This window comes from Hypomesus nipponensis, chromosome 14 (genome assembly GCF_054491055.1).
Source record: "Hypomesus nipponensis isolate SF chromosome 14, ASM5449105v1, whole genome shotgun sequence".
Taxonomy (NCBI): domain Eukaryota; kingdom Metazoa; phylum Chordata; class Actinopteri; order Osmeriformes; family Osmeridae; genus Hypomesus; species Hypomesus nipponensis.
The window spans coordinates 2,330,001-2,352,500 of NC_140374.1; the positions used below are offsets into that span (position 1 = coordinate 2,330,001).

The following is a 22,500-nucleotide window of genomic DNA, read 5'->3' on the forward strand; positions in this document are numbered from 1 at the left end:
TGGCTCTGACAGGGTCTCAGTTTCCTAAGGGACTCGCATCTCCCCATGAACAAGCGACTTACAACACACCTACTGAAGACCTACTTCTTTCTCTTTCTCTCTCTATGCATCTCCCATTCTCCCATTCTCTCTCTCTCTCTCTCTCTCTCTCTCTCTCTCTCTCTATATCTCTCTCTCTTTCTTTGTCTCTCTGTCTCTCTCTCTCTGTATATATATATATATATATATATATATATATATATATATATATATATGTATATATATATGTGTATATATATTATCTTTTTTACAGAAATGATTCATTCCTGACTTCAGGGGGAAAGGCAGTGACCTGGGAGGGCCCTGAAATATAGGCTGTCATCCAAAATGCTCGGCATTTAAACAAACACAGGACGGCTTAACCTGCATTGAAATAACAGCAAATAACATGCAAATGCTAATCTCCCCTGACAACATAGGCTGTCGTTCAGATGGAATCCCACTCCAAACCACTGAGAGCAGTTAGAGACTGGCAGCTTGGCTCAAAGTTCAAACAGCTCCAGGTGATTCGTGGCCTCTTAACATCTTGATCCTTTTCGAAGACGCAGTAAAACACTTAAGGTGAACACCCGCAGTTTGCCAGCCCCCAGGCCCCGTTCCCCCAGCCTGTTAACCAGCCTGTTCCCCAGCCTGTTAACTTGCCTGTTAACCAGCCTGTTCCCCAGCCTGTTAACCAGCCTGTTAACCTGTCTGTTAACCAGCCTGTTCCCCTGCCTGTTAACCAGCCTGTTAACCAGCCTGTTAACCAGCCTGTTAACCAGCCTGTTCCCCAGCCTGTTAACCTGCCTGTTAACCAGCCTGTTCCCCAGCCTGTTAACCAGCCTGTTAACCAGCCTGTTCCCCTGCCTGTTCCCCAGCCTGTTAACCAGCCTGTTAACCAGCCTGTTAACCAGCCTGTTCCCCAGCCTGTTAACCAGCCTGTTAACCAGCTTGTTCCCCAGCCTGTTCCGCGGCCTGTTAACCAGCCTGTTCCCCTGCCTGTTAACCAGCCTGTTAACCTGCCTGTTAACCTGCCTGTTAACCAGCCTGTTAACCAGCCTGTTCCCCAGCCTGTTCCCCTGCCTGTTAACCAGCCTGTTAACCAGCCTGTTCCCCAGCCTGTTAACCAGCCTGTTCCCCAGCCTGTTAACCAGCCTGTTCCCCAGCCTGTTAACCAGCCTGTTAACCAGCCTGTAACCCAGCCTGTTCCCCGGCCTGCCGTACCTGTCGGCTGCTCCTGGGAGAAGGGGTCGTCCTTCATGTCGTCCGTGTCGTCGATGTGGTCGTAGGTGATCTGAGGGATGGACAGGGCTCGTTCCCCGGGGCCCACCCAGTCGCGGGACTGCTTCCTCCTCCTCTTGATGCGCTTGCTCTGGGGACACAGGCGGGGGGGGACAGGCAGGGGGGGGGGGGGGAACAGGGCAGGGGGGGGGGGGGGACAGGCAGGGGGGGGGGGGGGACAGGCAGGGGGGGGGGGGGGGGGGACAGGCAGGGCAGGGGGGGGGGGGGACAGGCAGGGGGGGGGGGGGGGGACAGGCAGGGCAGGGGGGGGGGGACAGGCAGGGGCGGGGAGAGGGACAGGCAGGGCGGGGGGGGGGGGACAGGCAGGGCAGGGGGGGGGGGACAGGCAGGGGGGAACGACGACAGCAGATGAGGCTGGTGATGACAGAAGTTGGGCAGCAGCCATGTTGCCATGGGGGACAGTAAATGGAGTTCTACCTCAGGACTTGTGACGCTGCCCGGCAGGGGTTTGAGGACAGAAGGAAACAACAAGTTTCGTTTATTGTTTCTGATCGTTTTTTCCCTGGAGTCTTAGTTTTGAGTCCTCTTGACTGAGGGCACGACACACTGTACTTAACATCTGATCTGTTACCCTCACAACGGCAGGGTCATTGATTAACACCCTGCTCAGCATTAAGCATTTCAAACACTGGGACATAACACTATAAGCTTCTGTACAACACCTAACTTCATCTACTGTAGATCAAGAAGTTTCACTTGTCCGGGCAGATCTGCCTGCCTGCCTGTGATTTGGGCCGTGACTGTAATCTGGTTTAACTGAGCTCAGAACACTCTATTTCCCTCCCTCCCCCCTCCCCCCATCCCCCCTCCCTCCTCCACCCCCCCCCCCCCCCCCCAGAGGCATGCAGAGCGGTAACTGTCCCCCCTCCCTCTTGTTACCCAGGCCAGCAGCACCATCACTGACTTCTTTATAGAAAGCTAATGATTTTTACTCAGTGACACAGACTCCTGGCAATGACAGACGGTCCTCAGCTCACTCTAAATACCAAGAGAGAGACGGAGAGAGTAAGATACACAGAGAGAGAGAGAGAGAGACAGAGAGAGAGAGAGAGAGAGAGAGAGAGAGAGAGAGAGAGAGAGAGAGAGAGAGAGAGAGAGAGAGAGAGAGAGAGAGAGAGAGAGAGAGAGAGAGAGAGAGAGAGAGAGAGAGAGAGAGAGAGAGAAAGAGGGGGAGATAGACAGAGGGACAGAGAGAGAAGAACAGAGAGAGAGAGGGAGAGAGAGGCAAGGGAGAGAGAGAGAGAGAGAGAGAGAGAGAGAGAGAGAGAGAGAGAGAGAGAGAGAGAGAGAGAGAGAGAGAGAGAGAGAGCGGAAGAGGGCTTCATGTACTAACGCTTTTGCGCCCACTTCAGGCGTATTTGTTTTGTAATTTGCGCGTAAATCTTTGTTGTTGTCTGTTTGCAGACTTTGGTGGCTGATCCATGATAGACAGAGAGAAGGAGGCTGCCGATGACCTGCAGGTTTCATAAATCTGACTTAAACTGAAGTAACACAGCGTGCGGAATCTGCGGGTTAGCCATGGCGCTAATAACGCTACGTTTGCAAATGTACATACATGAGGCCCAGAGACTTTTGGGGCAGTTAGAACTGCCAGCTAACCACGCAGTTTCACCACACCAGCCATTTCTTATTCAACAAACCTAATTCACTTACAATTTCACAATTTAACTTTTCCAATCACACCAAGCAACAAAACTAAAACCTCCCTATTCACAACTTCAGCTCTAAACCCCCTCCCCATCCACTGTGCATAAGGCACCCTTCTCACCCCCCATACGTCAACAAACTCCTCCATCTTTCCCACCAGCTTACAATACGAGACGGAGAGAGAGAGGGAGAGAGAGAGGGACAGAGAGAGAGAGAGAGAGAGAGAGAGAGAGAGAGAGAGAGAGAGAAAATCGCATGCTGGATAAGAGAAAAGAACGGAAGCTGTCTTCATTCTCTCCAGTATGTGTGGGTTCAATGCTAAACAAAGATTTTTTTGTTGTTGTTCAACTACACAAAGGTTTACTCCCCTGAGAAAGGCAGAAGTGACATCATCTCAACTCACTCAGTCTTTGTCTGGACGAGACAAAGGTCTGGAGTCATCCTGAAGCAGGAGACAGGCTCCGGGGGAGTGTGTGTGTGTGTGTGTGTGTGGTGTGATTGAGTGTGGTGTGTGCGTCTGTGTCTCTGTGTGTGTGTGTGTGTGTGTATGTGTATGAGGCCGGAGGGGGAGAGAGGGTAACTTAACTTGTTCTTTCACATGTCGCTCCACAGCACCAGCTAATGTGGCCCTCAAAGGTCAAAAGCACAGAGTCTGACAGCCAGGGGGTCAGTGTAGCTGGGTCAGTCTAGCTGGGTCAGTCTAGCTGGGTCCCCCTCTAATCCAAACAAGTTCAACTAGACACCCTGAGAGCCAGACGGACGGCCTGTCTCTGTAGACTGATGAAGTAATCACAGAGCACCACAGTAGCAACTGCAGGTCTTGTAAAACCAGGCATGGAAGGACCAAAATCAACCTGCCACTTAGAGTCAGGAAGCAGCCCGTTCTGGTCTATGTATCGGTTTTCTGGTCATCATAAAAGGCACTTGTTAGAAGTGGATAGGATAGGAAAGGGTTTGGCGATGTGATGTGATTGGTGGGTAGGATAGGACAAGCATCCGTGATTGGTGGGTTTACCATCTTGCGGGCGTTGGGGGTGGAGCTCTCAGAGTTGGTCGTGGGCACGTAGTCTCCGGTCAGGACATACATCTTCCACGTGGCTGGACACCCTCCGGACTTCTCCGCTGCATAACACCTCCACAAGGTCTGGGAGGGGAGGAGAAGAGGGGGAGGGGGGGAGTGAGGAGGGGGGGGGGGTTAGAGACAAGAGCAGGGTGATGAGTGGGAGGGGGGGGGGCAGGACAGCAGGAAGTGAGTAACATGTGATCCAGTGTTTCCCACACAGACTAATATGTGGCGGTGCGCCACAGAATCAACACCGGCCGCCCCATTTTGCGTTTCGTAAACATTTTTGTTATCACTATTTAGGTTTAAAACACGCAGCGTATTCGTTCGTCTGCATTTCCTTTTCCTGCTCTCCCTCCGTCTCTCTGTCACTCACGCGTCTTTCTCACATACACACAGTCACAACGTCAGCACATGTTAGCAATGATGCAGACTGACAGCGAGCCTTCAGCATTAGTGCCGTAGCTAAAGGTCTAGGAAAGTTGAGGCTATTTTTCGCTAGGTACCTACAAACATATCTTAATCTTTTGGTTAGAAGTCTCAGAAGCTAGCTAGCTACTTACCCGGCGTCATGGAGCCGACCAGTTAAATAGTTATTTAGCACTAGCGTTGCTACCTGCATATGCAGAAATTATTTGTTTGTTGTTGTCAATTTTGTGGGTGTGAATAATTTTGGATTGATATTTAATACAATAAAGTTCTGTGTAACGAATCAGTAACGAAGGAATTATTACGATCCCCCCCCCCGTCTGACATGAAACAACCCCAACCCCCCCCCCCTCCGTCACAAGTATCTTTCTAATCTGAGACAGAGAGAGAGAGAGAGAGAGAGAGAGAGAGAGAGGATACAGAGGGAATGTGCAGACTCCAGACCCTTCCCTTCCTTCCTCTATGTTGTGTGGTGAGGTATGTGTGGAGGGGTGTGTGTGGAGGGGTGTGTGTGGTGGGGTGTGTGTGGAGGGGTGTGTGTGGAGGGGTGTGTGTGGAGGGGTGTGTGTGGAGGGGTGTGTGTGGAGGGGTGTGTGTGGAGGGGTGTGTGTGGTGGGGTGTGTGTGGTGGGGCCTGCTGTCTGAAGCTTACACGACCCGGGGGGGAACAAGTGTGCTCTTTGAAAAAGACAATTCCAATACCAACAGAGGGAGATTTAGTGTCCCTGGACATGTTCTGAGTCTGACTCTGTGAAGTCCTGGGAGGATGTTACACTGGTCCTGTACTAAATCAGACAAACTGCGTCAGACCTGCGCCTGGGTGTGAACCTACTGGAAAGGCCTGGATGTCATCACTCTGGGGTCAACCTCTGAATAGGGGAGTGAATAAATGAATGAATGAATCCCTGAATCAATCCATCAGTGGTTCAACACTTTCCCGGTGCTTGTTATAAGCATAAGTTATAGGTATTAAGGCCTTAGTAAGTTTCTTTATTATCTTATTAATATTAATATCGATAAGCATGTTCTAAGGGCCTTACTATGTATGAACTCATTCTTATCTCATGTTACGATAGCACTAATCCTTACCCTTAGTAAACACATATCAATGTGAATAAGCATCTTGAAAGGGCATTTTAAGTGTTAACTAACAATCAAAACAAACACCTGAATCTAAAGTGTTCAGTGTCAGTCAATGAGTCAGTCAGCCAGTCAGCCGCCCAGCCAGTGAGCCAGTCAGCCAGCCGGCCAGCCAGCCAGCCAGCCAGCCAGCCAGCCAGCCGGCCAGGGGCAGGGTGTGTAAGTACCTGGATGAGCGATGCAGCAGCGGGGATCTGTCTGTTGAAGTGCTTCTGTCTCTGTTTCTGCTGCACCTTCAGGGCAAAGCCCGACCCCAGGATACCCTGCAGCCACGACAACCACCACGGCAACCACCACAACAACCACACAGGGCAGGTCAGGCAGGTCAGACACAGAGGGAGGTTAGAGGTCACCGACCAGGAAGACCCAGCCGGGGGGAGGTGTGTTTACCGCGGGCAGGGCGAAGAAGGAGATGGCGAAGACGCTGAAACACGAGGCGATGGTCTTACCGATCCACGTCTGGGGCACCTTGTCCCCGTACCCGATGGTGGTGACGGTCACCTGGAGGGGCGACAGAGACACGCCCCGGGGTCACACTCCACCACCAACACGTACACGCCAAACCCACACCCGGGACTTAACATTTCACCACAGGTTGCTGTGAGACTGACTCTCTCTCTCTCTCTCTCTCTCTCTCTCTCTCTCTCTCTCTCTCTCTCTCTCTCTCTCTCTCTCTCTCACTCTCCTTCTGTCTCTCTCCCATTCTCTCGATCTCTCTCTCTCAGTGGGTCTCTTCCTGACCCACTCAGAGAGTGGGAGGGGAGGGGATGGGAGGGGAGGGGAGGGGAGGGGAGGGGAGGGGAGGGGAGGGGAGGGGAGGGGAGGGGAGGGGAGGGGAGGGGAGGGGAGGGGAGGGGAGGGGAGGGGAGGGGAGGGGAGGGGAGGGAGGGAGGGAGGGAGGGAGGGGAGGGAGGGGGGGAGGGAGGGGAGGGAGGGAGGGAGGGAGGGAGGGAGGGAGGGAGGGAGGGAGGGAGGGAGGGAGGGAGGGAGGGAGGGAGGGAGGGAGGGAGGGAGGGAGGGAGGGAGGGAGGGAGGGAGGGAGGGTTTAAGTGGTGGGAGGGAGAAACAAATAACCCTGCTCCATGTGCATGTGAACCCACTCTGTAATCTGCCCAGCCAATTCTGACACATTCAGAGAGCACTTTGCTTACAGGAGGCGTTGGGGGGGTGGGGTGTGGAGGGGGGGGGGGGGAGGTTAATCCTTGTCCTCAAATCCAATGACTGAACAATAGCCACTGACTACTGGTGTGAAATAGTCCACTCAACAACACTTTGCATTTAAACTTTTAAACTCAACCAGCACACCCCTTTTCAGACACACACACACATTCACACCCCACGGCCTCTGCATGTTCTACACGCTCACACACACATCCTAGGGTGTGTCTTTGTGTATGTGTGTGTGTGTGTGTGTGTGAATGCCCCTCACTGGGTTTTAGGTTATTCTTTTAAATGTAACATATAAACCCAGAACTTTCTCCAACTCTTGGCAGCTCTGAGTGACTGGCTGGTGGTTAGGCTACCCTTCTGCCAGCGTGTGTGTGTGTGTGTGTTTCTCAGTTGCAGCTCCCCACATGCGTGTATGCTACAACTCTAGTTAACATAATTGTAACTGTAACTGTAATAAACATTTCTTCTTCAAATCAAACATGGCCCAAGACCACAATCTGTGTGGGCAGGCCAGGGTGTGAAAGAGAGAGAGGGGGGACCGAGGGAGAAAGAGAAGGAGAGCAGAGAGAAAGGGAGAGGAAGAGACCCACTGAGAGAGAGAGATCGAGAGAATGGGAGAGAGACAGAAGGAGAGAGAGAGAGAGAGAGAGAGAGAGAGAGAGAGAGAGAGAGAGAGAGGGGAAGAGAGAGTGAGAGAGAGTGAGTGAGATTGAGAGAGGGAGAGAGAGGGTGGGGATGTATGAGTCATGCTGGTGGCCTGTGAGCTGGTTCTACAGCTGTGTCCTGCACCTGCACATCATCCCAGAGCGGAAAACTAGCAGACACATGGCACACACACTGGGAACACACACACACACACACACACACACAGGGAACCCACGCGCACACACAATTCTCCTATCAGGATGCCCATCCAGTTTCTACAGGGGTGACGACGACTGGAGCACACACACACAAGCGGCTAAACACATATTGACAGTCATACTCCTGCACACACACCCATGCACACACACCCCCTCACAGAAAACTGACCTAACCTATTGGCACGGCGTCTTCTAGTCAAACGTTTACAGTCTGGGAAAGAGTGAGATCTTATCGTGAGCTCAAACCACGATCCAAATAACAGCTTCTCTTTCCAACAACACAGGGGTGGTTCACCCCTCCTGGCCCTCGTCGTTAAGAAAGGTAGTAATCCCTCAATTAAAGTTTTCATTAAAGGACCTGACACGTTGTAGTGGCATCGGTCTTACAAAGCTCTTTTAGCCAAGGAGTGGGATGTGAATAGGTCTTACCAGCGGCCCTTTGTGGTACGCTGATCCCCTGCAGAAGACGACCGTAGGTTCCTCATTACCTCACGCCCGCGATTCAACTGTTTAATTAACTGAACGGGAAACTTGACCCAGAGGTGGAAGGAAACGGCTCCACACAAAACCATTAGTTGTCCTGAGCTGAATTTAGTGTCGCGCCAACTGAAGAGATGTCGCAGCAGGGCCCACAAACAGAGGGCTGAATGGGCGTCGAGTTGGAAGGCTCGTCTCAGCCGGGGTGGTCAACATTCTCAGGGCCGTGTCTAGCACTCTCCATGAACAACAGCGTTCCAGCTCGCCAGACTGTGTGTTCGACACTCGACGCGAACAAACGTTGTCTTGCCTCGCCTCACGACGGCTTTGTGAGGCGGCTGAGTATTCAGGCATGTGTCTCAGCTCCGCAGCTTAACGCTGACACAACAGACCACTCTCCGAGGTGGAAACACAGATGAAGACAATGAAACAACGGAACGCAGGTCAAAATAAGGTTGTTTGTAGCTCACAGGGGTAAGTGTGCGTACTGTGTAGGCCAAGGCCTCTTAATAGTTTGAGACTTCAGACTAGAGGAGATACAGCATTTTCTAATGCTGCTCCAAGACTTGTGGAATAATCTTCCTCTGGAAATTAGAACAGCACCTTCCTAAAGTGAGGTTAAAGACCTTTTTTATTTGATTTGTCATATACAAATGAATGTTGATGCGGTTATTCTGTTTGTCTGTGTCTGTTATCATGTTGTAGTCCTATTTAGCACTCTGTATAGCACATTGGTCAACGGAAGTTGTGTGGTTTATAAATAAAGTGATTGATTGATTGATTAATGTAGTGGCCTGTGTTTGAATACAGCCTAGGCCCTTTACTACATGTTTTCTCCCTCTCCCTCTCCCTCTCCCTCTCCCTCTCCCTCTCCCTCTCCCTCTCCCTCTCCCTCTCCCTCTCCCTCTCCCTCTCCCTCTCCCTCTCCCTCTCCGTCCCTCCCTCCCTCTCTCTCCCTGCCTTTCCTGTCACACTTCACTACAAAACTGCCCCAGTAAAGCACGGAAAATGCCCCCCAAAACGATATCTTGAAAAGAAGTAAGGTTGTGCGTTGGAGTGAGTTGTGTTTCAGTGTGAGCAGGGTGAGTGTGTCTTACCACACCCCACCAGAGTGCGTCAGCGTAGCTGGAGAAGCCGGTCTTGCCCTCCTCGTCCACAGCGTCTTTCTCGGCGAGGTACACGAAGTACGAGGAGAAGATCAGGCCCAGGAAGCCGATGTACAGGGTGGTTATCAGCTCCTGCAACACAGACGCACAGACGGGGGGGGTCAGGGACGGCCGGAGGAGGTCTGTGGTGGAGGGTCTGGCTACAGATCGAAAGGTCGCAGAATTCAAATCCCACCCCTACATGTCGCTTTGGATAAAGGCGTCTGCTCAACGGATGTCCTTTTGACATTAGATTAAGAATGAGCAAAAGGGAGGTCTCATACTGAGAGTGCACACAGTGCCATAATACCCTGAGACAAAGAATTCCTACAAACGTAGCCTGAACAGGATGATTTATCAACGCCTTGGGGTCAGTGTGTGAGTGATGACCACAGCCTACATGGGCTTGTTTTTATTAACAGTGAGGGTAAAAATAAGCTCCCAAAGGTCAAAACCGTTCCCACTCACTCAACGTCACAAAGCTTTCAACCTTTAGGTTAGTCAGAGATTGAACCCACACATACACACACACACACACACACAAAAACAGAGCCGCAGATGCTTGCAGAATCTTCTGGAGACAGGATGAAACAAGTGCATAGGAAAGAGGAAGAGGAAAGAGGAAAGCTAATCAGGCAGACTCACTCTCTTTCTTTCATTCTTTCTTTTGCTCTCTCTCTCCTTATTAAGCCATGTCTGGTCGGTTTGGGTGGCTGTACCAGAGGAATCTAGTGATTGTGCACCAGCCTTTGTGTTAATCAGTGGTGCTAATGTAGCATGGACACCACATGGCTGGGTGGAGGTGGTGGTCAGACTGGCTGACTGATTGAGTGCCCAAAACCAGTCAGCCAGGATGGCAAGCTTGTTCAGACAAGTGCAAAGTCATCCTCTGGAAGCAAAGGCAGAAATGTGGACCGAGAAGGATGACTTCAGTGAGGCCTTATTTGGTGAAGAAATGCCCCAGAAGCACACTGGCTGCTCTGTACTGAAGTCATGTCTGACCAGGACCATCCAGAGTCTCCTTTCAGCTACTGTTGACTGGGTGAAGACTCACCATACCAGATCATGTGGGGCCCGAATAAAGCAGGTGTGTGTCCAGGCTAGCTATTTGAACAAAAGACTGCTTTAGCCGTGTTTCCAACGACTATTGTGCCGCAGGAACCAGGAACATAAATTGGATCGGTCAAGTAGGTGGGAGTCAGGTGGCTGAGCGGTTAGGGAATCAGGCTAGTAATCAGAAGGTCGCTGGTTCGATTCCTGGCCGTGCCAAATGACGTTGTGTCCTTGGGTAAGGCACTTCACCCTACTTGCCTCAGGGGGAATGTCCCTGTACTTACTGTAAGTCGCTCTGGATAAGAGCGTCTGCTAAATGACTAAATGTAAATGTAAATGTAAGTAGGTCAAATCAATCTCACCAGACGCCGCTATTGGCTCTCTGAAAAGTTGCTAGATTACGTGATGGCTATGATTGGTGTATGACGACAAAATTCAGCCTGCCGTAGTGACCTGAGCACAACAAGCAGTGATGCAAACTTCACCATCACCAAATGCCTTGATGAGAGGTGTGATGGAATGCATCGATTGTTTTAACTGACACTCAAATGATGCTTGCACAAATGTCAAATTTGTCTAGATTGTTTATTTTTCATTTACATTTTCAGACTAATTTGCTTATCTTCTTGGGGAAATTCCTGCTGCAAAAGCACGGCTAATATGCTAATAGGCTAATGGGCTAATGGGCTGCAGTAACATACTAGTTGCTGTAATTCTTGGTACAAAAAGTTCAGAGAACTTAAAAAACAGGGCTTTGGTCTCCCTGGTGACCGTGTGGAGCCACAGATCTGAGGAGGACATGGAAAGAAGAATGAAAACAACTCGGTGAGTTGTAGTCCTACCTGTCGATGTATAAAAACTACAGATCCCAGAAGCCTCCATGTTCCCCCCTGGCGATCCACGTGTAGCATGCGCAGGATCTGCAGGAAACGAATCCCCCTGGAACACGAACACGTCACTCACACAACACCAAGTGGAACTCTAGCCCCAACGCTGTGGTCGAATTAAGATCTTATTGTACTAAATTATATCACATCGTATACGTCGAATGTAGAGTATGATTGTTGTGTAGTTAATGTTTACGCTCCTACCTGATGGCAGATGTGGCGAACACTTGGCCATTGGAGCCCACACTCAGCACAATGACGGAGGCTATGACCACGATCAAGTCTGTTGAAAAAGACACTGTTGTGACTGTATGCATTTGGCTGCAGTAATTTTTTTATGTTTCTACCTAGGCCTACAATGTTAATTGCACCAACCTAACCAAAACACATAACTCTAATGTGTGAACCTACTTAGCAATGAACCGGAGAAGTCATTCTGAATGCGTACCATATACATCTTTCACACATACAATTGACCCATTAGAAACAAATCCAAATGTAATAGACTTTATTTTTTTACGAGCCAAAAACCTATTCAAGAAACCAAACTGTGGTGAGGAGGCATGTTGCTGAGTGTGGTGTGGCTGAGGGGAGCGTGGGGGGGGCACCTATGATGGAGATGGGTTTCCTGATGAAGCGCAGACGTCCCTTCACACCAACGTACTTGCTCCGGCAGCCTGCGGACCACAGGCGCACCGCGTACTCTGTCCCAAAGAACAGCACCAACACAATCTCCTGTGGACCAGACAGACAGCAGTCAGAGCGGCATTACACGGTGGGCAGGGTACATTAGCAGCATCAACCAGCTGACCAGACATGCTGATCTAATATGCATGGGGATAGAAGACTCTACACTCACTAGCCCCCCCCAAAACGATGGGAATCTATAGAGTGGCTGGTGGTCAAACATTCATTAGCCATTTGGCTGGTGGACAAAAAAGTTATTAATTTTGCACCCCGACCATGGGACTGAGGAGCGCTGGACATTTGGTGGTAGATAGTAGGGTAGATAGTAGGGTAGATAGTAGATAGTTGGGTAGATAGAACGGTATATAGTAGAGTAGATAGTAGATAGTAGGGTAGATAGTAGGGTAGATAGTAGAGTAGATAGTAGGGTAGATAATACAGTAGATAGTAAAGTAGATGGTAGTGTAGATAGTAGATTAGTAGGGCAGATAGTAGGGTAGATAGTAGATAGTAGGGTAGATAGAATGGTATATAGTAGAGTAGATAGTAGATAGTAGGGTAGATAGTAGAGTAGATAGTAGGGTAGATAATACAGTAGATAGTAGAGTAGATAGCAGGGTAGATAGTAGATTAGTAGGGTAGATAGTAGGGTAGATAGGAGAGTAGATAGTAGATAGTAGGGTAGATAGTAGGGTAGATAATAGATAGTAGGGTAGATAGTAGGGTAGATAGTAGAGTAGATAGTAGATAGTAGGGTAGATAGTAGGGTAGATAGTAGGGTAGATAGTAGGGTAGATAGTAGGGTAGATAGTAGATAGTAGGGTAGATAGTAGAGTACATAGTAGATAGTAGGGTAGATAGTAGGGTAGATAGTAGATAGTAGGGTAGATAGCAGGGTAGATAGTAGAGTAGATAGTATATAGTAGGGTAGCTAGTAGGGTAGATAGTAGGGTAGATAGTATAGTAGATAGTAGATAGTAGGGTAGATAGTAGGGTAGATAGTAGAGTAGATAGTAGGGTAGATAGTAGGGTAGATAGTAGATAGTAGGGTAGATAGTAGGGTAGATTGTAGATAGTAGGGTAGATAGTAGGGTAGATAGTAGGGTAGATAATAGGGTAGATAATAGGGTAGATAGTAGGGTAGCTAGTAGGGTTAATTTTGCACCCCAACCATGGGACTGAGGAGCGCTGGACATTTGGTGGTAGATAGTAGGGTAGATAGTAGGGTAGATAGTAGGGTAGATAGTAGATAGTTGGGTAGATAGAACGGTATATAGTAGAGTAGATAGTAGATAGTAGGGTAGATAGTAGGGTAGATAGTAGAGTAGATAGTAGGGTAGATAATACAGTAGATAGTGAAGTAGATGGTAGTGTAGATAGTAGATTAGTAGGGCAGATAGTAGGGTAGATAGTAGATAGTAGGGTAGATAGAATGGTATATAGTAGAGTAGATAGTAGATAGTAGGGTAGATAGTAGGGTAGATAGTAGAGTAGATAGTAGGGTAGATAATACAGTAGATAGTAGAGTAGATAGCAGGGTAGATAGTAGATTAGTAGGGTAGATAGTAGGGTAGATAGGAGAGTAGATAGTAGATAGTAGGGTAGATATTAGGGTAGATAATAGATAGTAGGGTAGATAATAGGGTAGATAGTAGAGTAGATAGTAGATAGTAGGGTAGATAGTAGGGTAGATAGTAGGGTAGATAGTAGGGTAGATAGTAGATAGTAGGGTAGATAGTAGGGTAGATAGTAGGGTAGATAGTAGATAGTAGGGTAGATAGCAGGGTAGATAGTAGAGTAGATAGTATATAGTAGGGTAGCTAGTAGGGTAGATAGTAGGGTAGATAGTATAGTAGATAGTAGATAGTAGGGTAGATAGTAGGGTAGATAGTAGAGTAGATAGTAGGGTAGATAGTCGGGTAGATAGTAGATAGTAGGGTAGATAGTAGGGTAGATTGTAGATAGTAGGGTAGATAGTAGGGTAGATAGTAGGGTAGATAGTAGGGTAGATAGTAGATAGTAAGGTAGATAGTGGGGTAGATAGTAGGGTAGATAGTAGGGTAGATAGTAGGGTATATAGTAGGGTAGATAGTAGATAGTAGGGTAGATAGTAGGGTAGATAGTAGAGTAGATAGTAGGGTAGATAGTAGGATAGATAGTAGGGTATATAGTATAGTAGATAGTAGAGTAGATAGTAGGGTAGATGGTAGGATAGATAGTAGGGTATATAGTATAGTAGATAGTAGGGTATATAGTAGGGTAGATAGTAGGGTAGATAGTAGGGTAGCTAGTAGGGTAGATAGTAGGGTAGATAGTAGGGTAGATAGTAGGGTAGATAGTATAGTAGATAGTAGATAGTAGGGTAGATAGCAGGGTAGATAGTAGAGTAGATAGTATATAGTAGGGTAGCTAGTAGGGTAGATAGTAGGGTAGATAGTATAGTAGATAGTAGATAGTAGGGTAGATAGTAGGGTAGATAGTAGAGTAGATAGTAGGGTAGATAGTAGGGTAGATAGTAGATAGTAGGGTAGATAGTAGGGTAGATTGTAGATAGTAGGGTAGATAGTAGGGTAGATAGTAGGGTAGATAATAGAGTAGATAGTAGGGTAGCTAGTAGGGTAGATAGTAGGGTAGATAGTATAGTAGATAGTAGATAGTAGGGTAGATAGTAGGGTAGATAGTAGAGTAAATAGTAGATAGTAGGGTAGATAGTAGAGTAGATAGTAGATAGTAGGGTAGATAGTAGAGTAGATAGTAAGGTAGATAGTGGGGTAGATAGTAGGGTAGATAGTAGGGTAGATAGTAGATAGTAGGGTAGATAGTAGGGTAGATAGTAGAGTAGATAGTAGGGTAAATAGTAGGATAGATAGTAGGGTATATAGTATAGTAGATAGTAGAGTAGATAGTAGGGTAGATGGTAGGATAGATAGTAGGGTATATAGTATAGTAGATAGTAGGGTATATAGTAGGGTAGATAGTAGGGTAGATAGTAGGGTAGCTAGTAGGGTAGATAGTAGGGTAGATAGTAGGGTAGATAGTAGGGTAGCTAGTAGGGTAGATAGTAGATAGTAGGGTAGATAGTAGGGTAGATAGTAGAGTAGATAGTAGATAGTAGGGTAGATAGTAGAGTAGATAGTAGATAGTAGGGTAGATAGTAGAGTAGATAGTAGATAGTAGGGTAGATAGTAGGGTAGATAGTAGATAGTAGGGTAGATAGTAGGGTAGATAGTAGATAGTAAGGTAGATAGTAAGGTAGATAGTGGGGTAGATAGTAGGGTAGATAGTAGGGTAGATAGTAGGGTAGATAGGAGGGTAGATAGTAGGGTAGATAGTAGATAGTAGGGTAGATAGTAGGGTAGATAGTAGAGTAGATAGTAGGGTAGATAGTAGGATAGATAGTAGGGTATATAGTATAGTAGATAGTAGAGTAGATAGTAGGGTAGATAGTAGGATAGATAGTAGGGTATATAGTATAGTAGATAGTAGGGTATATAGTAGGGTAGATAGTAGATAGTAGGGTATATAGTAGATAGTAGGATAGATAGTAGGGTATATAGTATAGTAGATAGTAGGGTAGATAGTAGGGTAGATAGTAGGGTAGATAGTAGGGTAGATAGTAGGGTAGATAGTAGGGTAGATAGTAGGGTAGATAGTAGGGTAGATAGTAGGGTATATAGTAGGGTAGATAGAAGGGTAGATAGTAGGGTAGATAGTAGGGTAGATAGTAGGCCTAGATACCAACAGGACATCTGGAACAGAGGCTGAAACATTGAGTGCTGGAATAAGCATTTCAGATCCCAACAAGCACCATCTAAGACTGAAACGAAGAGTCAAATGCAATCAGAGCCTCAGATCTGAAGCATTAAGCACATCAGTGGGGCCTGACAGCCCCGCTGATGAAGGGAAGGGGGGGGGGGGTTAGAGGGGTCTAATGGGCTCCATTTATTCCTGTCTCCAGGCCACCCACAGTAAAAAAAAAAAAAAAAAGATACTGGCTTGATAAGATCTGTGGAAATGCTGACAGCTCATATTCAGTCTGGTTCAAGGGCTGGTGATTGAAAGCTCAGGTTTGCTGGCAGTGTGTGGTTGGGCAGTTAACACCCTGATCTGACAACCGTTTGGTTGGTTGGCTATTGTTGCTGCTGGTGTGGAACATTCGGACGCAAACGGATCAGCCTTTCACAAAGACCTACCGGACACACACACTAATCTGGCGAAACTTTCCTTTACTTGTAATCTCCGTTTTCGTTTTGAGCAGCAGCAAAATAATGTTACTGATATGTGAATTATATCACGTTTTCCTTTCTTAGTGTTCTAACATTCTATAAACATTGGGAACGCTATGACTACACGTAAGAAGGCTACATCTACAGATAGGCCTATAAATGTTGACTCAATATAGGCCTATGACTTGAACACGTAAATGTAGTGACCTTTAGCGACGATTCAGAGTCACTAGCGACTTCTGGTGAGACCTTTGGGGGGGGGGGGCAAACACTGCCCCCAGGGCCACCGTGACGGCCTCCAGAATATTTAGACACCTAGCGCTCAGCGGTGGCCTCGGCCCCGCATGGGTGGCCGTCCCTGGGAGTGAAGCGGCTGACCTCTGGAGCCCCTCCTGGGAGACGTGAGGACATGACCTGCTGCAACAACATGGCACCGCACAGCCCCAGTCCCTACAACAATACCCTGTCACTCAGCCCACAAACTGTCTCTGCGAGTCGACTAGATCTGGGACGTGAACCAGGTGATAATTGTTGAGCAAATTGCACGGACAAAATTGCACCGTTGAACCAAGTTAGTTTATGTAACTGACTTGGGAAACTACATATCAAATTAATGAAGGCTTTGTGAGATTGGGGAGGTTGAGAGAGAGGTTGAGAGACATTGGTCTTTGATTGCTAAAGCCCTCAGAGCATTTGGCCTTGACCCGACCACTGTCCACTAGTATTTGCACAGGAGAGATAAGAAGAAACCAAACGTCACTGCCCTTCCAATGCACTGCGCCATGTTACAGTCGACAATGACGCTTTAAAATATAGAGCAAAACACAAATAGCGCCCTACTGCATATATTAAATGCAGTAGATAATGAATGAGTGGAACTGCATGGTTGAAACCTAACGCATTTCACGAGGAATCTTTGGTGGATGTTTCTGACAGAAAGGTGTGAATGTTGTTGAAGCCAAGGCTACTACACACCTGTTACTCCTGACTGACCAGGGTCTGTTGCTGATACTGTTGCTGAACTGATAAGCTTGTTTATCGGCAGTAGGTGGTCACATTATAAGGAACAAAAAGTACAGTGAAAGTGTTTACCAAGATTACCAACAGTCATCATTGTTAAGAACACTTTCACATTGAATGAATACTTTTAATCTTAAACTTTCTTTAATACATCATTTGACTGTCTAATAACATTATTAACAGTATTATCCAGTACTAGACTTTTTAAACCTTAAAACAAATATCTCAGTATTGGTACAGCTGTAAAGTAAAAAAACAAATTCTGTATATTTTTTGACATTTTAATTTTAAAGTAAAATCCAGTCAAATATCTCAACTGGTTAGGATTAGATATAATAATTCCCAAAGTGGGTCACCCAGATGTCATAGTGGGGCTAGGTCTCATCAAGCAGTAACTAGTTGACTTTCTCTCTGGTGTCTGTCTGCTAATCTCACCAGGATGACCTAGGAGGAGGAGTGCTCAGGCCCGGGCAACAGCTACACCACACACAAACAGGATTAGACTGATGCTTTGGTGGCTCAGTGCAAAGGGATACGGATGTTCACTCCACACACACAGACACACACACACACACACACACACACACACACACAGAGACACACAGACACACACACACTTACAGTAAAGACATTCTATTGAAAGTGTCGTTCCTTGTTCCACAGATGGTCCACTATGGTGGCAAACAGCCACTCAACACCATCATACGTTCCTCCCTGGTTGCTTTCCTCACTTATTCAGTGAAGGTTGTCAGAAACCTCATTCTGATTGACATTTGACATGAGCAGTGGTTCTTGTGAAATGGACTAGAGCTCTCAGTGGAGAGCTCTAGTCCATAGTGTCTGAAGCTATGTTCCGATGCTAAGTGAGCTTTGTGGTTGTGGGTTCCTGTGGTGGTGGAGCTTGGTTTTGTATTCACAAGTGCAGCGGTGATATGACCTGGGGTAGAGGGAAGGAAACAGGGGAGAGAGGGAGGAAGCGAGACAGAGAGAAACTAATAAAGAGACTAAGAAATAGAGAGACTAAGAATACAGAAAGAGAGAGAGACTAAGAGAGATAGAGACTAAGAGAGAGAGAGAGTCTAAGAGAGAGAGAGAGAGAGAGAGAGAGAGAGAGAGAGAGAGAGAGAGAGAGAGAGACTAAGAGAGAGAGACTAAGAGAGAGAGAGAGACTAAGAGAGAGAGAGAGTCTAAGAGAGAGAGAGAGAGAGAGAGAGAGAGAGAGAGACTAAGAGAGAGAGAGAGTCTAAGAGAGAGAGAGAGAGAGAGAGAGAGAGAGACTAAGAGAGAGAGAGAGAGAGAGAGAGAGAGAGAGAGAGAGAGAGAGAGAGAGAGAGACTAAGAGAGAGAGAGAGAGACTAAGAGAGAGAGAGAGAGAGAGAGACACGTGATGGATGTGTGTCCCGCTGAGTCTAGCTTTACTTTGGCCATCGTCTTGAAAGCCAAATATCCTCAAGGACTAATGTCCCCCCTGCCATCCAAAACAAGCAAGCTCTGATTCATGGATGTCAGCTAACCCTGACCCTGCTAAGTATAGCCACTCTGCGACAAATACACTCCACGCACGCCACGCACGCCACGCACGCCGTGCACGCCACGCACATACAGTACCGTACTCACATGCACACGCGCACACACACGCAAACACACGACTACTGTACGCTCAAAGACAAGTCAAGCAGAGACACCATACAGGTGCACAACAAATGAGGGTCTGCCCCTTTAAGACACAACCCAGAACTACAACAGTGAAACATAATCTGTGGTGCATTTTCACCTCCGCTCGTCGTTTTTACCAGTGAGTAGGGTTTTGTAACTGGTGCTCTGGAGTGAGGAGGCTGGACAGGGATTCTCCCCAGGGTGTAAATAAATGAATAACTCTGTCCTCCAAAGGGCACTGGCCAAACGTTTAGAGTACACAGTGTTCACTTCTGTCCTGTGATTGCCTCTACATTGCTCCTACTCTTGTCAGGTGGTGTTTGTGTGCGTGCGGATGTGCATGCTTGTTTGAATGTGGGTGTGTGTGTGTGGGGAGGAGGAGGAAGGGGGGTATAAGTGTGTGCATGTCTGACAGTGTCTATGTGGGGTTGAAGGACTATGAGAAAGAGGATAGGTAGTAAAAGCTGTTTTCCATGTGGCAGACTATGACCAGGTTTCTATTTGTACCTGTTCTGGATCTATCATTTAGACCTACTGTATAAATTATAATCAACACACTATCTTCCTTCAGTTCAATATGTAGGATGAAAGTATGCACAGTTAAGTTTGTGATGATTTTACACAGATTTTTGATTCGAGTTGTTTTTCTAGCAAAGCGCCAAAATAAATAGAAACATCCTGTTTAACATTACTTATTGAATTTATCCTGATATATATATATATATATATATATATATATATATATATATATATATGCTATTCCAGTTCACTCTGTTACAAAACAGTGCTCCGGTGTAATTTTGAGTAGTTAAATAACCAGTGGAAGATAATGCAAGAGGGCTGGACCCAAGCAACCCAACAAAGGTCCTCTACCTCCATCATGTGGACAATCATAGTAATGCACCCAAACTCAACAAGACGGTCTGTAAAGATTCCTACTGACCTATCCCCCTCTCAAAGGCACTGGGAGAGCAGCACACGTGAACTTACCATCCAGAAGAGGGTTCCGCTAGCCAAGTCTGCATACTGTTCAATGGTGGACAGGACACTGAAGATCAGACACACCAGCACCATGAGGAACCTGAAGATGAGAGAGGAGAGACAGGTTCACTCAGGAGAGGAGAGACAGGTTCACTCAGGAGAGGAGAGACAGGTTCACTCAGGAGAGGAGAGACAGGTTCACTCAGGAGAGGAGAGACAGGTTCACTCAGGAGAGGAGAGACAGGTTCATTCAGGAGAGGAGAGACAGGTTCAGTCAGGAGAGGAGAGACAGGTTCACTCAGGAGAGGAGAGACAGGTTCAGTCAGGAGAGGAGAGACAGGTGCATTCATTCTGGAGAGACAGGTTCACTCAGGAGAGGAGAGACAGGTTCAGTCAGGAGAGGAGAGACAGGTTCACTCAGGAGAGGAGAGACAGGTTCACTCAGGAAAGAGACAGGTTCACTCAGGAGAGGAGAGACAGGTTCACTCAGGAGAGGAGAGACAGGTTCAGTCCTGGGACAGACCTGTGCTAGCCATGGGCGGGGGGGGCAGGGGGGGGGGGGGGCACAGCTGCAGACCAGACCCTGTGCCCCGCCTCCATCAGGCCCAAGCCAACGTTTGAAACATTTGAAAGGATTATGAATATCATCCCTCAGTGCTGCTCAACCTCCCCATGCCGTGCTTCACCTGGGATCCTCTTTCAAAGTACGTTCTGTAGATCAACGGTATTAAAACGCAAAAAAAGATCACCGACTCTTGCTTGTTTTTCATGATGGTTCTCTCTCTTGCGGCGGTAATCCACCGGACTTTAGCGGTCATCGCGGCCTCAAGCACTTTGACACGGCCGTGCTGGAGGTGAAAGCCCACGTGAGTGCTCGTGGATCATTTACATTTAGTCATTTAGCAGACGCTCTTATCCAGAGCGACTTACAAGAAGTACAGGGACATTACCCCCGAGGCAAGTAGGGTGAAGTGCCTTGCCCAAAGACACAACGCCATTTTGGCACGGTGGGGAATCGATCCAGCAACCTTCTGATTGCTAGCCCGACTCCCTCACCGTTCAGACATCTGACTCCCTGGATCTGGATCATGAAGCCTCGCCACGTTCCCTTCCCCTCACAGCAGGGGACTTTGAGAACCCCAGGGGTTCCTCAGGGTAGCCTTGCTGGGCTGGTTCAGGCTGCTTAGAAGGAGAGGACGGTGCGTTCATGTTTGAACAGGGCCCTCTGTGCAAACAGCTAGGTGTGGAGTATTGTCATTCCTTGAACTCTGAAGAAGCCCTTGTAATACCCTGCAGGTAGTTGTAATACTGGGACTGCTAAGACTCAAGATCTCCTACCGTGTGTGTGTGTATGTGTGTGTGTGTGTGTGTGTGTGTGTGTGTGTGTGAGAGAGAGAGAGAGAGAGAGAGAGAGAGAGAGACATAGATAGAGAGAGAGGAGAGAGACATAGATAGAGAGAGAGAGAGAGAGAGAGAGAGAGAGAGAGAGAGAGAGAGAGAGAGAGAGAGAGAGAGAGAGTGTGTGTGAGTGAGAGGCATATACGTTGTTGTTCATGGGGTTTGTGTGTGTTTACATGTGTACATACAGTACATGTGTGTGTGTGCATGTATGAGTGTGTGGCTAGGTGTGTACCTGTGTAACTAAGTGTGTGTGTGTGTGTGTAGGAAGGGGGCCATTTCTCTCTCACCGGATCACATACTCCAGATGGCTCAGTGATTTCCCCATCGTAAGATTACTGTCAGCTGCAAAACCCCGCCGCACTTTGACAATCTCTCACACACGCACGCGTTCACACACACATACCCGCTCACCACGACACGACGTAAACACATCGCAACCATGTGCACCGCAGAAGGAACAAAACAAATTCTCACAGAACAGCACTCCAATTACATCACCCTCCGGATGCAGATGGGAGCCGTTCTAGGCCTGTTAGCTGCACAGAAACAGACACCAGCAGACTCCACACTCCGGCCCCAGAGACCCCCCCACCACCACCACCACCACAGGCCCCTGCACCAGCTCAGATCCCCCCCCCCACCACAGGCCCCTGCACCAGCTCAGTACCCCCCCCCCCCCACCACCACAGGCCCCTGCACCAGCTCAGATCCCCCCCCCCACCACAGGCCCCTGCACCAGCTCAGTACCCCCCCCCCCACCACAGGCCCCTGCACCAGCTCAGAACCCCCCCCCCCCCACCACAGGCCCCTACACCAGCTCAGACCCCCCCCCCCCACCACAGGCCCCTGCACCAGCTCAGACCCCCCCCCCCCACCACAGGCCCCTGCACCAGCTCAGACCCCCCCACCACCACCACCACAGGCCCCTGCACCAGCTCAGACCCCCCCACCACCACCACAGTCCCCTGCACCAGCTCAGATCCCCCCCCCCACCACAGTCCCCTGCACCAGCTCAGATCCCCCCCCCCCACCACAGGCCCCTGCACCAGCTCAGATCCCCCCCCCCCCACCACAGGCCCCTGCACCAGCTCAGTACCCCCCCCCCCCCACCACCACAGGCCCCTGCACCAGCTCAGATCCCCCCCCCCACCACAGGCCCCTGCACCAGCTCAGTACCCCCCCCCCCCCCCACCACAGGCCCCTGCACCAGCTCAGAACCCCCCCCCCCCCACCACAGGCCCCTGCACCAGCTCAGACCCCCCCCCCCACCACAGGCCCCTGCACCAGCTCAGACCCCCCCCCCCAGCACCACAGTCCCCTGCACCAGCTCAGACCC

General features: G+C 48.5%; 1 protein-coding gene across 1 annotated transcript in view; it reads right to left on the reverse strand.

Annotated features, from left to right (window-relative positions):
* kcnq1.2 (potassium voltage-gated channel, KQT-like subfamily, member 1.2) overlaps window positions 1–22,500 on the reverse strand; it is a 142,432-nt gene that overhangs the window by 112,006 nt on the left and 7,926 nt on the right. The window contains exons 2-10 of the mRNA XM_084671715.1: window positions 19,773–19,863; window positions 11,802–11,928; window positions 11,398–11,476; window positions 11,149–11,245; window positions 9,206–9,346; window positions 5,989–6,099; window positions 5,766–5,861; window positions 3,983–4,111; window positions 1,234–1,390 (exon numbers count right to left, since the gene is read on the reverse strand). Coding sequence (XP_084527841.1) covers window positions 1,234–1,390; window positions 3,983–4,111; window positions 5,766–5,861; window positions 5,989–6,099; window positions 9,206–9,346; window positions 11,149–11,245; window positions 11,398–11,476; window positions 11,802–11,928; window positions 19,773–19,863 — 1,028 coding nt within the window. The remainder of the gene's footprint in view (window positions 1–1,233; window positions 1,391–3,982; window positions 4,112–5,765; window positions 5,862–5,988; window positions 6,100–9,205; window positions 9,347–11,148; window positions 11,246–11,397; window positions 11,477–11,801; window positions 11,929–19,772; window positions 19,864–22,500) is intronic.